This window comes from Melanerpes formicivorus, unplaced genomic scaffold (assembly GCF_026170545.1).
Source record: "Melanerpes formicivorus ecotype bairdi unplaced genomic scaffold, bMelFor1.0.p_v2 SCAF_9, whole genome shotgun sequence".
NCBI classification, from domain to species: Eukaryota; Metazoa; Chordata; class Aves; order Piciformes; family Picidae; genus Melanerpes; species Melanerpes formicivorus.
Genome location: NW_027142361.1, coordinates 11,958,396 through 11,979,401, shown reverse-complemented (window position 1 = coordinate 11,979,401; position 21,006 = coordinate 11,958,396). Strand labels below are relative to the sequence as shown.

The 21,006-nt window shown below is 45.5% G+C and overlaps 1 protein-coding gene across 1 annotated transcript in view; it reads right to left on the bottom strand.

Moving 5' to 3' along the window:
• Positions 1-17,897, bottom strand: part of EPHX2 (epoxide hydrolase 2) — a 54,264-nt gene extending 36,367 nt beyond the window's left edge. Inside the window, 1 exon segment of the mRNA XM_068142912.1 lies at positions 17,771-17,897. Coding sequence (XP_067999013.1) covers positions 17,771-17,871 — 101 coding nt within the window. The 5' untranslated portion in view covers positions 17,872-17,897.
• Positions 17,898-21,006: the final 3,109 nt, after the last annotated feature.

Genomic DNA, 21,006 nt, shown 5'->3' with positions numbered 1-21,006 from the left:
GCAATAGCGTGTGATATTGAATCTGTGTTGCAAGAGAACATTGAGGAATATCCCCATTTCATTCTGTGTATAAAGCATCATAGAACTCATGGGGGATGGGTAACTTGTAAATGTTTTAAATGTTGTAAGAAATGGTCTTGTATCTCTTATAATTGAGGAGTATTTTGTCCTGAATGCTGTAACTGTAAAACTGTAAAAGTAGGCCCAAAAATAGGCAGTTTGGATTGATAAATATAAAGATCTTATTTTGTGGTAACGAAAAAGGATTTAAATCCCCATGGAAAATTCTTGAAAGGGATTGGCATAAGTGGGAAATAAAGGCTAGAGAAATTTTTAGTTAGGGATACCAAGAACGATTAGAATAGAATAGAATAGAATGGAATGGAGTAGGCCAGGTTGGAGGAGACCTTCGGGATCGTCGCATCCGGCCTATCAACCAATCCAACCCACCTGATCAACTGGGCCATGGCACCAAGCACCCTATCGGGTCTCCTCCTGGGCACCTCCAGTGGTGGTGACTCCACCACCTCCACGGGCGGCCCATTCCAGTGGGCAATCACTCTCTCTGTGTAGAACTTCTTCCTGGCATCCAGCCTGAACCTCCCCTGGTGCAGCCTGGGACTGTGTCCTCTTGTTCTGGTGCTGGCTGCCTGGGAGAAGAGACCAACCTCTGCCTGTCTACAACCTCCCTTCAGGTAGTTGTAGAGAGCAAGGAGGTCACCCCTGAGTTTCCTCTACTCCAGGCTAAGCAACCCCAGCTCCCTCAGCCTCTCCTCATAGGGCTTGTGTTCCAAACCCCTTACCAACTTCATTGTCCTTCTCTGGACACGCTCCAGCAAGTCAACATCCTTCCTAAACTGAGGGGCCCAGAACTGGACACAGTACGCAAGGTGTGGCCCAACCAGTGCAGTGTACAGGGGCAGAATGGCTTCCCTGCTCCTGCTGGCCACTCTATTCCTGATGCAGGCCAGGATGCCATTGGCCCTCTTGGCTGCCTGGGCACACTGCAGGCTCATGTTCATCTTACCATCAACCAGCACCCCCAGGTCCCTCTCTGCCTGGCTGCTCTCCAGCCACTCTGACCCCAGCCTGTAGCACTGCATGGGGTTACTGTGACCAATGTGCAGAACCCAGCACTTGGATGTGTTAAATCTCATGCCGTTGGATTCTGCCCATCTGTCCAGGTCCCTCTGCAGAGCCTCTCTACCCTCCAGCAGATCAACTCCTGCCCCAGCTTGGTGTCATTTGCAAATTTGCTGATGATGGACTCAATGCCCTCATCCAGATCGTCAATAAAGATGTTAAAGAGCATAGGGCCCAGCACTGATCCTTGTGGCAAACCACTGGTGGCTGGCCACCAGCTGGATGTGACACCATTCACCACCACTCTCTGGGCTTGGCCCTCCAGCCAGTTCCTAACCCAGCTCAGCGTGCTGCTGTCCAAGCCAGGGGCTGACAGCTTGGCCAGGAGTTTGCTGTGGGGGACAGTGTCAAAAGCCTTGCTGAGGTCCAGGTAGTCTACATCCACAGGCTTCCCCACATCCACCAGGCAGTCACCTGATCATAGAAGGAGATCAGGTTTTTTAAATTGAAAGGGCTAGTAGAAGGAAAAAAGTAAGGAAGACATAAGAAAAATTATTGTAGAGGATTTTGAGGGAAGAGGAATTGAAATAACAAAAGCACAATGGGAAATGGTAAACAAGCCAACTGAGGAAGTAGAGAAGAGACTCCAAATGAAATCTTAAAAGTGGGTTAAGGAATCTGTGGGGCTCCTGAAGAATGTAACTGCTGCCAAGAAGACATAACACCTGGCTGCTGTTTGCACCCAGTAGGCTAAGGAGGCAGAGTTAACATATACTGGTGGAACCTAATCTTGATCCTAACCCTATTTTTGTATAAGGAGTCCAATCAAAATCAAAGACCATGTTCCCATGTGTGGATAAATTCTCTTCCAATATTAGTAATGACAGGTAGGTTGAAAGGCCATTATGGAGCTAAGATTATAACATCATCTGAAGTAAAGGTATGAGAACAGAACACTTATCTGCAGTTGTTGAAAGGGAACACAGTCAGCTCAGTCAGTGGAGCATGAGACTCTTAATCTCAGGGTCGTGGGTTCAAGCCTGCATCAGACAGGCAGTAGTGTCCTTTTACTGTTGGATATGTTCCCAGCTACCTGAGAATTCAGCACACAGGTTTCCTTTGATAGGGACAGTCTTTCCTGATGTAACAGAAATACAAAAAAGCATTCCAAAAGCCCAGCAACTTGAGGATTGTACCGAGATTCCACAATCTCAGTTAAGGGGGAGATTACAATTTGAAGAACCCTTGGATGTAAATATACCTGTACCTTGTATCCAGCGATGTTGGAAGACAACTATAGGCAGGAATAAAGGGGAAATAGGACTGACCCTGGATGTGGGAATGTAATTTTTATAGGACAGTAATCAAAGTGTTCACAATTTATTAGTTAGGAAGAAGGGAATATGGGGAGCCATGATCAGACCAGAAAGAAAGAACACATACCTAAAAGATGGCTGATACCTATTGGGTCAGGATGGTATTGGATATGTGGTAAAAATGCTTATAAGGTATTACCCTTAGGCTGGTAAGGAAGATGTGCTATAGGACTGGCCTATCCTCATATCTTTATAGTAAATCAGCCACAGGAATTACTCAGGAGCTTTGCAAGAAGAACCAAGAGGGGAGCAAATCCACTACCAACCAGGCATAACAAGTTTCATAGTTTTGCTAGGAGGTTTCTACCTTGGCTTGGGGTTAGTGAACCTTAAAAAGCGATGGTAAATTTTTCTGCTACAGCTGAAATTATGATGAATGCAAGCATAGATGCAATAAAAGCTCAATAGCTTGAAGTCAATAGTCTCTCAAAACAGGTTAGCTTTGGATTTCTTACATGTTGTATGTGTAGACATAAATGTAAGCTGTTGTAGTTATGTTAATCTGTAGTTTTGTTAAGTGATTGTACATCACAATCAAATATTACATCAGATTTCTTTGGATTATACTTCTTCTGGATTTAAAGAAATATGGGATAAGTTAACTTCTTGCTTATCGAATATAAGTTGCTTTAAACAACTGTTTGTAATACCTGTTGGAATAATTGTAATACTGATCTGTGTAATTCATTGTAATTGTTGTTTAAAAATGGTAAGACCTTTAGGTAAAATTGTTTATGCCAGTAAGTTACAAGCATATGGTTATGATCTGAAGGTGATCAAAATAGAGGAACTTAATTATGATCCAATTAAGAAGGTTCTGAAATATCTGGAAATTTTACCACAAATCAATGGTGACAAAAAGAAAATGGGGGATTGTGATGAATATACTGGTGATTTGTGTTAAAATTGTAAGACTTAGAGTGCACTGGGATTAAGGGTCAGGATCTTGTGAGGCCTGTTTAGAGGGTAAAGGGAAAGAAACTTATCTTGCAGACTTGCAAGGATACTGTCTGGTTAATCGGAGACATCACAGCTGAGAAGGAGCTGTCTTAAAGATAAACATTCAGAACTAGGAATTTGTTTTCTTCAGATAAGAAGCCTGCACAATTGGGCATGCGTGAAAGTGGATGCTTTGACCCTTACCACACTGAATGTAGGGAGAAGGGATTTGACCATCTATTCTAAGACTAATTATCATATGCCTGCCTTCTATTTAGCATAAGTTTGCTTATGTAGATGATGTAACTATATAAGATGAAGAAAACTATTGTAAGGTTGCTTTTTGGGTGACGTTTTGTACCCTCACATGCCCAACCGGTTGCTTTGCTTGCTTTTATTGCTTTTATTGCCTTTTTACAATCTTTTAGTGCCAATAAACCTGTTACCAAAAACTTTTACCTGGAGTCATCTATAACATTAACCCTTCCAGTTGCTCTATTGGGCTGAGATGCCTGAAGACAGCTAGGCGCAAAACTCGTTACTGCTCCTTCTCTGTAGTGGCTACTAGTCAGCAACCAACCCTCAAATTAAAATGGAAAACACATAATCCAGTATGGGTGGAACAATGGTCGCTCAGACATGATAGGCTGCAAGTCATTAAGACCCTAATACAGAAACAATAGCAACTAGGGTACACCTTGCTAGCCACCCTCAACCCACCCCTTAGCTAAGGTAATGTCTTTATATTTCCTTCTTAGACATAGACTAGAAAAAATACAAAAAATGCAAAAGAAAAGGTAAACAAAAAGGTAACAAGTGCAAAGAAAAAAATTAAACACAGAAATATATAACAAAAGCACAAAAACTGTGGATACAAAACTTAGAGTACTGTCATAGGGTTGGAAGGGAAAGGCCGGGCCTTCTCCTCCCCCCGTAAAGTGAAGGGAAAGAAAGTTGAAAGGGAAAAAAACCTCACAGCCGGATTAGCAAAGGGGTGGGTGCTGTATATTTACAAAGCAGTTTAGGAAATGCAGGTTTATGCACAGAATTTACAGTATTTACAATATGTACAGAAATATACAACAAAGTCACACAGAAATGAGGGTTCCCTCCTCTGCTGAGGGGGGTTCCCCACCCCTGCTCCCCCTTCTCTCCCCCTTTCCCCAGAGAGGGTTAGAAAGAGAGAAAAAGAGAAAATTAATTAAAAAGCAGTTATGTGTTAGAATGTTAAAGAGTGTCTTATCTGCTCCAAGGTCAAGCCTGGCTGAAAGCCCAGAAAACTGCGAGCTGCAAAGGAGAAAGCAAAGTGCAGGAATGCCCAGGATTCTCTGCTGCACTCCCAGTTCAAAAGGTGCTTTCCCCCAGTCTACCAATGAAATTAGTTTAGATCTGTCTTTCATTTACAAACATCCGACCACAATATTCCCTTTCTTAAGGGGACAGCCTCAAACAGTCACAAGTACTAAATAACAGAATAGTAATAAAAAAGAAGAGCAACAAGAAAAACAAAATATTAAAAGCAAAATATGACACACTGAAAAATCATAAAGATTACTAACAAAAAATAGCTATTAACAAAAAACCATAAGAATTGTTAGCAAAAAATAAAAATGGGGATTATCAAGACTACTAGATTAAAACAAAAAAAAAATTAAGAAAATTAGAATGAAAAATTATAATAAAAAAGAATTAATAGAAAAGAAGGTTAAAAAACATAATAAAAAAGCAAAAATCCAAATTAAAATAGAAGACAGATTAAATAAAAGAAACATGCAAAATAAAACTAAATACAATAAAGAATATAAGATCAAAAATCAAAGATTAAACACTAGATACAAGAAAAAAAAAGAAAGAAAAAAAAACAAATTGAAAATAAAAAATTTATTAGAATAACAAATTAAAATACAGATTCAAAAATTGCAACAACAATAAAAATTATAATAAAGAGGGCAAAAAAAGAAATAAATTTAAAAATTACAAAAAGTAAGTTAAAAATAATAATAAAAATTTAAAGAACAAAGAAAAATTAAAATACAAAATAACAAAAATTAATTATAAAAAAAAATAAATATCAAAATTAGATTAAAATTAACACAACAAAGTTAACAAAAAATAATTTAAAAGTTCAGATAAAAAAATAATAAAATGCAATGAAGGAAAAAAAGCACACATTAAAACAGTATAAAAATCATTTAAAAGCAAAAATTAAAATTAAAGATTAAACAAAATAACTAGATTAAAAGTAAAAATATTAAACATCTAAAAATAATAAATTCAGAACAGAAAATAATAACTAAAAATGAAATAAAATAACAAAAATAAACAACAAATAAATAATAAAAGAAATGCATTCAAAATAAAATATGAAATGACTCAAATTAGAATTAAAAATAAAAATAAAAATAATTTTTAAAAAATTAAATTAAAAGAAATTACAGAATTAAACAAAAACAATTGCAAACATGTAAAAATTAATAAATATTAAACTTAGAAAAAAATATAATTAAATCAAACAAAAATGAAATAGATTTATTGAAAGTAGATTTCAAAATATTAAAGAAATGAAGCAAAAATTAATTACAAAGTTAAAAATAGCTCACATTAAAAACAAACAAAAAAAAGTCAAAACTAGTTACAAAATATGTGGAATCATAGACTCGTGGAATGAGTCAGGGTTGGAAAGAACCACAAGGATCATTTAGTTCCAACCACTGCCATGGGCAGGGACATCTCACACTGGATCAGGCAGGCTAGAGCCTCGTCCAGCCTGGTCTTAAACACTTCCAGGCATGGGGCCTCGGCCATCTCCTTGGGCAACCCATTCCAGGGCTTCACCACTTTCACGGTGAAGAATTTCTTCTTCACATCCAGCCTGAATCTTCCCATCCCCAGCCTTGTTCCATTCTCCCTTGTCCTGTCATCTCCTGACATGCTAGGATGTCCCTTCCCAGCATTCTTGTAGGCTCTCTTCAGATACTGGATGGCTGTGGCCGGTTGACGTTGCCCCCTTAAGAAAGGGAATATGGTGGACGGAAGTTGGTAAACGGAAGGAATAGTTTAAACTAATTTCATTGGACGAGTGGGAGGAAGCACTTTATGAGCTGGGACTATACTGAGTTTCTCCAGCACCTTATCTTCAGTCTTGCTTCCGTTTTTGCTCCGTGCAGCAGCTTTCTGTGCTGGGCTTTCTGCCAAGGCCCCGGCCTTGAAAACCAGATAACAGGCCTGTATACTAACTCCCTTCCAATTAACACGAACTGCTTCTAACTTTTTTTCCTCTCTTTCCTTTCTCTTTCTATCCCATTCTGGGGAAACGGGGGGGAGAGAGGGGAGAGCGGAGGTGGGGGACCCCTCTCTGCCGAGAGGGGTTACTCTCATTTCTGTGTTACTCTGTTGTATATCTTTGTATATATTGTAGATATTGTAAATTTGTAAATAATCCCCTGCATTCTCTACATTGCTTTGTAAATATAGCTCCACTGCTTTGCTAATTCAGCTTGTGAGGTTTTTTTTTCTTTCCCTTCAATTTTTTTTTCCCTTTTACTTTACAAGGGGGAAGGGAGGAGGCTTCTTGGTCTTGCCCTTCCACCCACCACATTTTTTTTTATTGGCGTACCCAACGTGCGGCAGATAATTAGTTTAATTTATTATTTGATTGATTTAGTGTTTTCTAGCTGAATTAGCAAACATGAAGGTATTGTGGTTTGTGGAGCGATTATTCTTTTCAATTTTTGGGGCTCTGATTTACAGGTATTGTTTGGGTTTGATTTTGGATTACCTGGGTAAATATTTGGTGCGGACAATTTATATGTGGGTTATGTATAGAGTTAAATTATGGTATGGAAAATGTATTAATTTATTATGGCCAGTGAGATACAGGAATGTTACATCCACCACTCTCCCAATTGAGATAAAGGGTTTTAAGATTCCGCCTGAGGAGACAGTAACTTTAGGTGATGCCTGGGATCCAAAGGTGATTTATTTCATGTGTATAATTCTGCTGCTGGTGATAACTAATGTGTATTCTCTGTATTCCTGGCGGCGAGAGAGAAAGGTGTCCAGAGCTTGTTTTGTTATTAAAACTAGATCAAAAAGGAAACGCCGTGGCTCTCGATCAGTCCCAGAGTCATCTAGTGACGAGGACTGTGGAGAACCCGTGTCAGTCAAAAAGAAGGCTAAAAAGTTAATTGGTAAAGCAGCTCTAAATGACTTTGCTGATTCTAGCAAGCAGCCAAGGGCATCGGCTGGTATCAACATGGCACCTACTCCTTCTCCTACTCCTTCTCCTTCTTCTTCTTCTCCGTCGGCCATTAACGGAGCAACATCACTTCCACCCACTCCCTCGGTGGGACCGGAAGTCACTGCCCCAGCAGCTGATTTATCTCAGGACCTGTCAGCTTCCATTAAGGTGGCTGTAAATTCAAACACAGCTCCAGTTAAGGTGGCTCCTTTAAAGACTAGAGCTGCAAAGGGCAAAGATGGAGAAGAAGAGGAGCTGGAGACTGATCCTGGTGAGGGGCCCTCTACTCTAAAAGATCCTGCTCAGGAGGAAGAGAAGGTTTGTTTTAAAGATCTAGCTAACCTAGTGAGATCAAAGCAGGATAGAGATGAAGCTAGGAAAGCAGCTGGCAAAGGTGGTTCTCAGCTTAAAGAGATCCTTAGGAGAATGACAGCAGGATTTTATGGGCAAAGAATTCAGGGAGATGAAGATGAAGATGATATTACGGACTGTTCGTCACCACGGGAGGAATTGCGAAATGTCCGTAAAGATTTCACCAGGGCAGATAAGGAGCCAGTTCTAGCTTGGCTTAGTAGATGTTATGATACAGGTGCTTCAGCTCTAACAGTTGGAGACAAGTCAGCAGCTCAGTTAGGAACTCTCTCAAGGGACAATGGAATAGATAGACATCTAGGCGAAGCTCTCGGTAAGGTTAATCTGTGGATACGCCTTTTAATAGCGGTTGCCCTGAGATACCCTTCCCGAGATGATCTTCCATGGAATCCTAAACCCTGGACTACCATAGATGAGGGAATTAAGCGCTTGAGAGAATTTGCTGTTAGAGAGCTACTCTATGGTGAACATGAAACTCTGAATCCTGATGACATTCCTGTGGGTATTGGTCTTGCTAAAAAGATCATCAAACTTGCTCCTTCTAATTATGCAAACATTCTGGCAAGCAGAATTGTGTCAAGAAGTTATGGTGGAGCTTCTCCCACGGTTGGCCAATTCAGTGATCAAATGAGACAATTGGAGGATAGCATGACACGTGGTTCTTTGGTTTCAGCCATTGAAACTCTGTCTGGAAAAATTGAGAACTGCATGAGAGAGTTAAAAGATGAATTTAGAAACTCCATATCCCAATTGGCGCAAAGGGATAGTTTCAATTCTTCCTCCAGGTGGGTACAAGTCTCATCTGTGAGGAATACACGTCCTCCAAGGAGGTCATTCCAAAACAGGACATTCCAAAACAGGTCGTTCCAAAACAGACCACCAAGGCAATCACGTAGAACTATTTGGATAACTCTGCGTGATCAGTTTGGTGAGAACATGAACCGCTGGGATGGCCAACCAACTTCTAATCTTTTCAGGAGACTGAGGGAATTGCAAAGTGGCAGAACCCGAGGTAGCAATACCAGAAGGGTAGCTGTTACTTCCACAGTTCCCCAGAACGACTCTTATGGCTCCAACAGTGGCTCCAGTTATAACATGCAAAGTTATAACCCTGCAAACTATGTGCAATGCACATGTGCACATGTTCCCCATAACTAGGGGTGCCCTGCCTCCCGCCAGGGGGAGGAGAGGGATAACAGAGATAATAGAATTTATTGGGATGTGTACATCCAGTGGCCTGGCACTTCACAATTTCAGAAGTACAGGGCCTTGGTTGACACAGGAGCTCAGTGCACCATAATACCATCAAATTATCAGGGATCAGAGTCTATAACTATTCTGGGAGTCACTGGTGGATCTCAAGAGTTAAGTAAGGTAGAGGTTAATATAAGTTTAACTGGTAAACAATGGAGGAAGCATACAGTTGTGACCGGACCTGACGCACCTTGTATTTTGGGAATTGATTTTCTGAGAGAAGGGCGTTTCAAAGACCCTAGAGGTTACAAATGGGCTTTTGGAGTAGCTTCTATAGAAATTGATGGACAAAAATTGAAGCTGTCTGCCAGACCTGAACTTTCTGATGAATCTGCAGTTGTGGGACAACATAAGATACAGGACATTAAATTGCCGGTTGCTTCTCAGACTGTGCATCACAGACAATACAGAACCAACCGTGACTCTTTGTTGCCCATTCAGAATCTGATTCGTCAGTTGGAGAGTCAGAAAGTCGTCAGCAAAACTCATTCACCTTTCAACAGTCCAGTGTGGCCTGTGCGGAAGCAGAATGGAGACTGGCGTCTGACGGTAGACTACCGAGCCCTAAATGAAGTGACACCACCTATGAGTGCAGCAGTACCAGACATGATGGAGCTACAGTATGAGCTGGAATCCAAAGAGGCCAAATGGTATGCTACCATAGACATTGCCAATGCATTTTTCTCTATTCCCATAGCAGAGGAATGCAGGCCTCAGTTTGCTTTCACCTGGAGAGGAATCCAGTACACTTTCAACAGACTGCCAATGGGCTGGATCCACAGCTCAAGCATCTGTCATGCAGTGATCCACGATGCTCTGGAGAAAGGCGGTGCTCCAGAACACATCCAGTTCATCGATGATATCATCGTCTGGGGTAAAACTGCTGAGGAAGTCTTCAAGAAAGGTAACAAAATCATTGACATTCTTCTGAATGCAGGTTTTGCCATCAAACGAGACAAGGTGAAAGGACCTACCACAGAAATTCAGTTTCTGGGAGTGCGGTGGCAGGATGGACGCCGACACATTCCAGTGGATGTGGTAAATAGAGTCTCTACCATGGCAAGTCCCACAAACAAGCAAGAGACCCTACGTTTCTTAGGGATAGTGGGATTTTGGAGACTGCACATTCCTGGATACAGTCAGATTGTGAAACCTCTGTATGATGTGACTCGAAAGAGAAACCATTTCCACTGGGGACCTGAACAACAAGCAGCCTTTGACCAGATAAAGCAAGAGGTGATTCAAGCAATGGGTCTGGGACCTGTCCGAGATGGTCCAGACATTAAGAACATTTTGTACACGGCTGCAAGTGACAATGGTCCAACCTGGTGCTTGTGGCAAAAAGCTCCAGGAGAGACACGTGGACGACCTCTTGGTTTCTGGAGTCGAGGTTACAGAGGTTCAGAGGCTAATTATACTCCAACAGAGAAAGAAATCTTAGCTGCCTATGAAGGAGTAAAAGCATCTTCTGAAGTGATTGGAACTGAATCACAACTTCTCTTAGCTCCCAGATTACCAGTTTTGAATTGGATGTTCAAAGGCAAAGGCTCCACACCACATCATGCCACAGACTCAACCTGGTCTAAGTGGATGGCTCTGATAACACAGAGAGCTCGAATGGGAAATCTTGAAAGACCTGGTCTAGTGGAGGTGATCTCAAGTTGGCCTGAAGGTATCAACTGTGCTAAACCTCCAGAGGAGAAAGTAACTCGTGCTGAGGAAGCTCCTCCTTACAATGACCTTTCTGATGATGAAAAGAAATATGCTTTGTTCACAGACGGTTCCTGTCGTCTTGTTGGAAACAAGCGAAGGTGGAAGTCTGCAGTGTGGAGTCCAACACGCCGAGTTGCAGAGGCGAAAGATGGAGAAGGAGAATCCAGTCAGTTCGCAGAGGTAAAAGCTGTCCAGCTAGCTCTCGACGTGGCTGAACGTGAGAGATGGCCAAAGCTTTATCTCTACACCGACTCATGGATGGTAGCCAATGCTCTATGGGGTTGGCTAAAGAACTGGAAAAAGAGTGGCTGGCAGAGGAAAGGAAAGCCCATTTGGGCAGCCAACCTGTGGCAGGACATTGCTGATCGAATCGAGAGAATTCCAGTGAAAGTGAGACACATCGATGCTCACATTCCTAAGAGCAAAGCTACTGAGGAACAACAACACAACCATCAGGCAGATCTAGCTGCAAGAGTTTCTCAAGTAGACATGGACTCTAATCTTGATCTCGACTGGAAACACCGAGGTGAGATATTCTTAGCTCGGTGGGCTCACGATTCGTCAGGACATCAAGGCAGAGATGCAACATACCAATGGGCTCGTGACAGATCCATAGACATTTCCATGGATGCTATCACACAAGTCATCCATGACTGTGACATTTGTGCTGCTATTAAGCAGGCAAAACGACTTAAGCCCTTGTGGTATGGTGACAGATGGTCCAAGTACAAGTATGGTGAAGCTTGGCAGATTGACTACATCACTCTACCACGTTCTCGTTCTGGTAAGCAGTATGTGCTTACTATGGTAGAGGCAAACACTGGATGGTTGGAAACTTATCCAGTTCCACATGCAACTGCACGCAACACCATTCTCGGTCTGGAGAGACAGATCCTGTGGAGACACGGAACTCCGGAGAGGATTGAGTCAGACAACGGAACTCATTTTAAGAACAACCTTGTAAAGAACTGGGCAAAAGAGCACGGTATTGAGTGGATATTCCACATTCCCTACTATGCACCAGCTTCAGGGAAGATTGAACGCTACAACGGTTTGTTGAAGACCACTCTCAAAGCCATGGGAGGTGGATCTTTGAAAAACTGGGAAAAACATTTAGCACAAGCAACCTGGCTGGTAAATAGTAGAGGTTCAGTGAACCGAGCTGGACCTGCACATTCAGATTTGCTGCGGAAAGTAGAAGGTGATAGAGTTCCTGTTGTTAGAGAAAAGAACCTGTTAGGTAAAACTGTTTGGGTATTTTCACCCTCAGGAGAGGCTAAACCTGTCCGAGGGGTGGTTTCAGCTGAAGGTCCGGGTCACACTTATTGGGTAATGCAAGAGAATGGTGAAATTCAGTGTATACCACAAAGAAATTTAACTTTAGCTGAAAGAGGTTAATTTTGAACTGCTGTACAGCTACATCGCGTCCAAAGGAAGAATCAACGAGGAGTCTACGGTGCACGAACCCTGAGATCCCTGAGAGCCCTGAGTCAACTAAGAGACCCTGAGAATCCCTGTTTCCCTTTTCTTCGCTTCATCAGTGAAGAAATGAACTGTTTTCCATTTTTCTCATTTTCTGATTTTCTTGGACTTTTGAATCATCTACATCTGAGCATAGCCGGAATGGACTATGAGCAGCCAATGAAATTGTTTAGAAGGGGTGGACTGTGGCCGGTTGACGTTGCCCCCTTAAGAAAGGGAATATGGTGGACGGAAGTTGGTAAACGGAAGGAATAGTTTAAACTAATTTCATTGGACGAGTGGGAGGAAGCACTTTATGAGCTGGGACTATACTGAGTTTCTCCAGCACCTTATCTTCAGTCTTGCTTCCGTTTTTGCTCCGTGCAGCAGCTTTCTGTGCTGGGCTTTCTGCCAAGGCCCCGGCCTTGAAAACCAGATAACAGGCCTGTATACTAACTCCCTTCCAATTAACACGAACTGCTTCTAACTTTTTTTCCTCTCTTTCCTTTCTCTTTCTATCCCATTCTGGGGAAACGGGGGGGAGAGAGGGGAGAGCGGAGGTGGGGGACCCCTCTCTGCCGAGAGGGGTTACTCTCATTTCTGTGTTACTCTGTTGTATATCTTTGTATATATTGTAGATATTGTAAATTTGTAAATAATCCCCTGCATTCTCTACATTGCTTTGTAAATATAGCTCCACTGCTTTGCTAATTCAGCTTGTGAGGTTTTTTTTTTCTTTCCCTTCAATTTTTTTTTCCCTTTTACTTTACAAGGGGGAAGGGAGGAGGCTTCTTGGTCTTGCCCTTCCACCCACCACAATGGCCATCATCAGGTCACCTCGAGCCTTCTTTTCTGGTAACTGCAATCATCGCAATAAACAACGGCGGAAGAATCAAGACCATGAGGACACAGCATTTCCCATGCAGTCGAACATCGATCACAATAACTGTTATGACAATCTGGGATCAAACAGCATCACTCAGAAGAATGTACCACAGCATCATGTGAATTAGGACTGAATATTGTGGTTGCTTGATAACTTTGTATTCTCTCTTGTTAACTAAGTGTGCCTCTGAATGTAGACATCCTAGAGGATAAAGTTTCATCTTTACATTTTGCTTAGTAGAGATTATTAACAAAAAAAAAAAAAAAAAGGGGGGGGGGGAAGAGAGAATACCCCATAGCAAAAAATTAGATCGTGGCAACCCTAGAAATGCTGTAACCCTAGGAACATCAACCCTGGAAAGTGCTGTAACCCTAGAAACATCAACTTTGCAAAGTGCTGTAACCCTCTCACCACAAGACAGCACGAACATGGCACAACTGTCATGACAATGACAATCAGCAAACCTGCTTAGCACTGACCTCAATGACTGTCACGATAATCCAAGATGTCAACAGAAAGCATCTAACATAACTGAGTGTCGTGACTGCTTTACTGTTGTGTGAACATTAAGAGATCAGAATTACTAGGATGAGCAAAAACACATTATTCAGTGTAATTTTATATTGGGCAAAGCAATGAAGCTCTTTTTGCTCTTGCTGCTTGCCTGCAAGTTTTCAGTCTGTGAAGCTCTACCTTTACAGATTAAAGAAATCTTGCTACCATTAAGCAATTCATGATTTTTGACCATCCTAGAGAAAATAAAGATGCAACATAATCCTAAAGCAGATTGCAAGGGACAGTGCTAAGGATTGCATTTTTGCCTCAATCTCTGTGTGCAATGCATTCAGGCATAATCAAGTCTTCTCTGTCAATAAGAGGAGTGAAATGTAAAGATCGGAACTGTTAAGATCTAAATTCTTCTTTACAATGTCTGTTATCTTTGACCATGTATTATGCCAACTCTGTTAGAGCATTGTAACTAGTTCAACTTAAGCTTTGTGCCTTTTATGGGTTACATCAGTCTGTTAGACATGCTGCACTACAGAACTCTTGCTTTTGCTATACAGCTTAGCTTTACCTTGCTTGCTTCTGTGTTTGCAGTAGCATCTTGTATGGGATGAGAAGAACTCCCATGACCAGATTGCTCACAAAAACCAAAAGGGGGATTTGTGGCAATGCCAGCGACGAGCAGTGTGAGCAATCTGGCAGCGCAGGCCTAGAGACTGACATGGTGGTAGGCCATGCTCAGCATAAATGCAGAGCCAGCTAGCAGTGTAGCAAAACAGTGCTGTGCCTGCAGCATGTAACTAAAACAGGACACTGGTAGCTATAAACATGGACAGTTATCTTGGGACAACAGGACATGTACCTGCATCAACAAACCTTGCGTGTCGTTAGTAGTTGGACCAATAATCTATAGTAGTGCAATGTGTGGTCACTCATAGGGAACCAATGAAGCCATGCCAACAAGGCACTCTGAGTTTATATAAGTTGTAGAAGTTCCCTTGCTACGCACTTCTGCCTTTCCTGTCTCTTCTTCTTCTACACTTTACTGTGCTATACTCACACCATAGGCCTGCACCATAGGCCTGCAACACTGGAACAATGAAGGAACAATACTTGATCATATTGGTCAGCCATATTGATTCCAATCTCCGTCGCCCATACACCTCCAGGTCCAGGTTTCAGCAGGCAGTTTCCAAACACCCCGCCCCAAGCCTGGAGCATTCAAGGGGTTGCTGTGACCCAAGTGCAGAACCCAGCAGCACTTGGCCATTTTGAATTATACCCTCTTCAGCCTGGCCTGGTCAGATCCCTCTGTAGAGCCTCCAACCCTCCAGCAGATCATTACTTCCTCCCAACTTGGTGTCATCTGCAAACTTACTGAGGGTGCCCTGGATGCCCTCATCCAGATAATTTGTAAAGACCTGAAGGAGAACAGGCCCCAGTACTAAGCCCTGGGAAACACCACTTGTGACCAGCTGCCAGCTGGATTTAACTCCATTCACCACCACTCTGTGGGGCCAGGCATCAGTCAGATTTTACGCAGTGAAGAGTCCACCCACCCAAGCCATGAGCAGCCAGTTTCCCCAGGAGGGTGCTGTGGGACACAGTCTCAAAGGCTTTATTAAAGTCCAGGTAGTCACATCCATACCTTTCCCCCCACCCACTAACAGGTCATCTTGTCACAGAAGGAGATCAGGGTGGCCAGGCAGGACCTGCCTTTCCTAAACCCTTGCTTGACTGGCCCTGAGCACCAAGATGCCCTGCACATGGTGTGATCGTCAGCCAGGCCCAGAGCATCACTTCACAGCCACCATCGCTGCCCATTCATTCCTCCTGGCAGCTTAATTCCTTCACCCCACAGATAAATGAGCAGGGAGTTGTGCCAGCAATCGAAAACAAGGCACTGGGTAGGCAGAAGCTGGAGGAAAATCATTTTTCCCCCATCAGAAGATGACAAAAAGGCCTCCTCAGGCAGCAATAAAACAAGATCTCAGCTGCTGGCCTCAGGGTAAAGCTCTCTTCTGAGTCAATAAAAAGGTTGCTTGGTCAAAAATAAAGCAGCCTCACCTCTTCCAGCAGGATTGCTGTCAGTTTGACTTTAACTGTAAAGCAAAAATAAGTTGGATGGCCTTGATATAAAGTGGGAATTTATTGCTCCAGCTGCTCTGTGTCCTCCAGCATTCAGCTGTTTAATGTTTTTTCTGTTGCTCCCTGCTTGGTTTTGAGCACCCAAGTGCTGCTGGGAAATCCCAAGGCATTGGGTGGCTGTTTGCCTTCACTTGGGGGTTTAGTAATTCCCAAATAATTCATATTACATGGGGCAAAGGACTCCAGAGGCTGTCTGGGACCTGCTGTGGAGTTCAGTCCTTTGGGTTTCGTCAGCTCCAGCTTGTGCGCAGGGTTGTGCCTGGTCCAAGCGATGCAGCAAGGATGGTCTTAATTAATTACCCTGCTTAATTAATCTCAGAATCCCAGCATGATGGGGGCTGGAAGGGACCTCTGGAGATGATCTAGGCCAATCCCCCTTGCTGAAGCAGGCTCACCCCACAGGAGGTGGCCCAGGATCACATCCAGGCAAGTCTGGGATCTCTCTAGGGATGAAGAATCCACAACCCTTCTGGGCAGCCTGGTCCAGGCCTCCAGCACCCTCACAGGACAGAAATTTTGCTTCAAGTTCAGATGAAATTTCCTGGATTCCCCTTTGTACCTGCTGCCCTTTGTCTTGATGCTGGCCACCACTGAAAAAAGCATGTGTCCATTGTCCTGACACCCACCCTTTAGCTATTGATTAGCATTGAGAAGATCCCCTCTCAGGCTGCTCTTCTCCAGGCTAAACAGCCCCAGGTCTCTCAGCCTTTCCTCCTCACAAAGATGCTTCAGTTTCCTCAGCATCTTCATGGCCTCTGATGGACTCTCTCCAGTAGTTCTCTGTCTGTCTCGAACTTGGGAGCCCAGAACTGGACCCAGGACTCCAGATGTAGCCTCACTAAGGCAGAACAGAGGGGGAGAAGAACCTTCCTCAACCTGCTGGCCACACTTTACTGAAAACACCCCAGGAGACCATTGACTTTCTTGGCCACAAAGCCACATTGCTTGTCCAACAGCACCTCCAGGTCCTCCTCTGCAGAGCTGCTTTCCAGCAGGTCAACCCCTAACCTATGCTGGTGCAGGGGTTATTCATCCTCAGGGGCAGGACCCTACACTTGTCCTTGCTGAACTCCATGAGGTTCCCCTCTACCCAGCTCTCAGCCTGTCCAGGTCTCACTGAATGGCAGCACACCCTGATGGGGTGTCAGCCACTGCTCCCAGCTTGGTTTCATCAGCAAACCGGCTGAGGGCCACGTTGAATGAGGCATTGAGCAATCTGGTCTAGTGGAAGGTGTCCCTGCCCATGCCAAAGGGGTTGGAACTCGATGATCTTTAAGGTCCCTTCCAACCCAAACCATTCTATGAACTACTGATGAACATGCTGAAGAAGACTCACTACGGACCAGCTGCTCTCCTTACTGCTTCTGCCAACCCTCCCTAAGGTGATCCTGTTTCTCACAGGGTTAGTTCGAACCACTGACCTGCATCCCAAACCCGAGAGAGCCCCCACCCCTTCTCCCCCGAGTTAACACCCCATATCCAGAACCCCCCTCCCACGCATGGACCCCACATCCAGGCAGTAGGTCCCTAGCCTGCACCCCATGTACACAGAGGGACTCCCAGCCTGCTCCCACATTCTAAACAGGGGGTCTCCACCCCGCACCACACATCCAGCCTTTTCCTTGCGCTACGACTACCCGCGTTGCGCAAACCCCGTGCGGGCAGCGGCCGTACACACAGTATTACCGCCTCGTCTCTACGTGTCTCCGACCAAGCCCCCTGCCGCTGGAGCGCGGGCGGGCGAGAGCCGCCTGGCGGGGCCGAGACAAATCGAACTGTGCCGGGCAGTACCTGGGCAGGGCGCTGTCCTGCTCTAAAAAGCCCAGGAAGTACTGCAGGCCAGGCCCGAAGAGCACACCGCCAAGGTCAAACAACACTACCCGCCGCGCCATGGCTGCCTCTCCTCCGCTAACGACGGGACTCGAACTCGCAGTCCCGGCCCCGCCAACGCACAGGGCCCTCGGCAGACCTCGCCGCGCCCCTCGCCACGCCCCTGCCCGGGCGCCGCGCTGGGTCCTAGCGCCGGCCGGGCGTCACCTCTCACCCCGTGCCCCTTTTCACCCGGCTGTTGCCCGTGATCTGATCTCCTATTAGCAGGGACCCCAGGACGCCGCTCCGCAGCACCCATTGACACCCCCCCTGCCAGCACTCAGAAGTGGTGAGGAGCAGGGTTCCACAGGCTGCAGGTATCTGCACACGTGTGCACAAGTGTGCACACATGTTCACATGTGCAAGCCCGTGTACGTGCAGGAACACATGCACACATATGTGCACATATATCGAGTCACAGAATTGTTTCACTTGGGAGAGACCTCTAAGATCATCGAGTCTGACCATTGACCTAACACCACCATGACCATTAAACCATGTCCTGAAGTGCCATGTCCACGGGTTTACAGTATCACAGTATAACTACGGTTGGAAGAGACCTTGAGGATCATCGAGTCCAACCTATCAACACAGACCCCATGACTAGACCATGGCACCAAGTGCCACGTCCAATCCCCTCTTGAACACCTCCAGGGATGGTGACTCCACCACCTCCCTGGGCAGCCCATTCCAATGACGAATAACTCGCTCGGTGAAGAACTTTCTCCTCACCTCGAGTCTAAACCTACCCTGGCACAGCTTGAGACTGTGTCCTCTTGTTCTGGTGCTGGTTGCCTGGGAGAAGAGGCCAACCCCCTCCCGGCTACAACCACCTTTCAGGTAGTTGTAGAGGGCAATGAGGTCACCCCTGAGCCTCCTCTTCTCCAGGCTAAACAATCCCAGCTCCCTCAGCCTCTCCTCATAGGGCTTGTGCTCAAGGCCTCTCACCAGCCTCGTTGCCCTTCTCTGGACACGTTCAAGTGTTTCGATGTCCTTCTTAAACTGAGGGGCCCAGAACTGGACACAGTACTCAAGGTGCGGCCTAAGCAATGCAGAGTACAGGGGCACAATGACTTCCCTGCTCCTGCTGGCCACACTATTCCTAATGCAGGCCAGGATGCCATTGGCCTTCTTGGCCACCTGGGCACACTGCTGGCTCATGTTTAGGCGGCTGTCGATCAGTAGCCCCAGGTCCCTCTCTGTTTGGGAGCTCTCCAGCCACTCTGACCCCAGCCTGTAGCTCTGCATGGGATTGCCATGCCATGCCATTTCTTGAACACCTCCAGGGATGTGACTCCACCACCTCCCTGGGCAGCCTGTTCCAATGCCTGACCACTCTTCCTGTAAAGAAATTTGTCCTGATATCCAACCTAAACCTCCCCTGGCACAATTTGAGGCCATTTCCTCTCATCCTATCACCTGATGCTAGAGAAAAGAGACTGACCCCCACCCTTACTATAACCTCCTTTCAGGGAGCTGAACAGAGCAATGTCTCCTCTCAGCCTCTTCTTCTCCAGAACAAATAGCCCCAGACACCAGCTTTGTTGCCCTTCTCTAGTCGGGCTCCAGCACCTCAATGTCCTACTTGGAGTGAGCGGCCCAAAACTGAATGCAGTATTCCAGCTGTGGCCTCAGAAGTGGCGCAATCACTTCCCTACTCCTGCTGGCCACAGAACTGCTGATCCAAGCTAGGATGCTTTTGGCCTTCTTGGCCACCTGGGCACACTGCTGGCTCATCTTCAGCTGGCTGTCAACCAGCAGCCCCAGGTCCTTTTCCTCTGGGTACCCTGCCCAGCCACCCTGCCCCAAGCCGGTAGCAATGCATGGGGTTGTTGTGACTGAAGTGCAGGACCTGGCACTTGGCCTTGTTAAACCCTCCTACAGCTGACCTCAGCCTATACATCCAGCCCATCTGGATCTCTTTGCAGAGCCTTCCTACCCTCAAGCACATCAGTGCTCCTCCCCCCACCCTTCCCCACCTGCAGGGTGCCCTCAATCCCCTCCTCCAGATTCACTAATCATTGGTAAACGCAGGTGTGCACACCGATGTGCACACAGGCACAGATGCACGTGTAAATATGCATGTGCACAAGCATGCACATGAAACATACATGCAGACACATGTGCAGGCACACATACACACATGTACACGTATCTGTGCACCTCTGTGTGTGTGCTGTGCATTGCTGCACAGCACCAGGCACATTCACAGAATCATAGAATCAATAAGGGTGGAAGAGACCTCAAAGATAATCAAGTCCAACCTGTCACCCAACACCTCATGACTACTCAACCATGGCACCAAGTGCCACATCCAATCCCCTCTTGAACACCTCCAGGGATGGTGACTCCACCACCTCCCTGGGCAGCCCATTCCAATGGCCAACAACTCTCTCTGTGAAGAGCTTTCTCCTCACCTCCAGCCTAAACCTACCCTGGCACAGCTTGAGACTGTGTCCTCTTGTTCTGGTGCTGGTTGCCTGGGAGAAGAGGCCAACCCCCTCCCGGCTACAACCACCTTTCAGGTAGTTGTAGAGGGCAATGAGGTCACCCCTGAGCCTCCTCTTCTGCAGGCTAAGCAACCCCAGCTCCCTCAGCCTCTCCTCATAGGGCTGTGCTTGAGGCCTCTCCCCAGCCTCGTTGGCCTTCTCTGGACACACTGAAGAGTCTCAATGTCTTTCTTAAATGGAGGGACCCAAAACTGGACACATTGCTGAGGATGTCTTGCATGGATGGCTAGGCATGTGTGTGAACCTGCATGTGTGTGTGCATTGAGGCTGTGTGCACAGCACCAGGCATGTGCAGGCACATTCAGCGTGTGTGCGAAACGCTCACTGTGTGTGTGTACTGCTGAAGCATGTGTGTGAATGTTCATGCTGTGTGTGCACACATAGCATGTATGTGAGCTGCTAGGAATGTGTGTGCACGCTCAGCATGTGTGGGCGCACTCAGCACATGGGTGCACACTCACCATGTGTGCACACTGGGCATGTGGGTGCACACTTAACACATGGGTGCACACTAGGCACATGGATGCACCCTCAGTACATGGATGCACACGGGGCACGTGTGTGCACACATAACACATGCATCCACACTCACCATGTGTGCACACTCAGCACATACAAAGCATTTTGTGTGCCCCAGCAGGCAGCTCT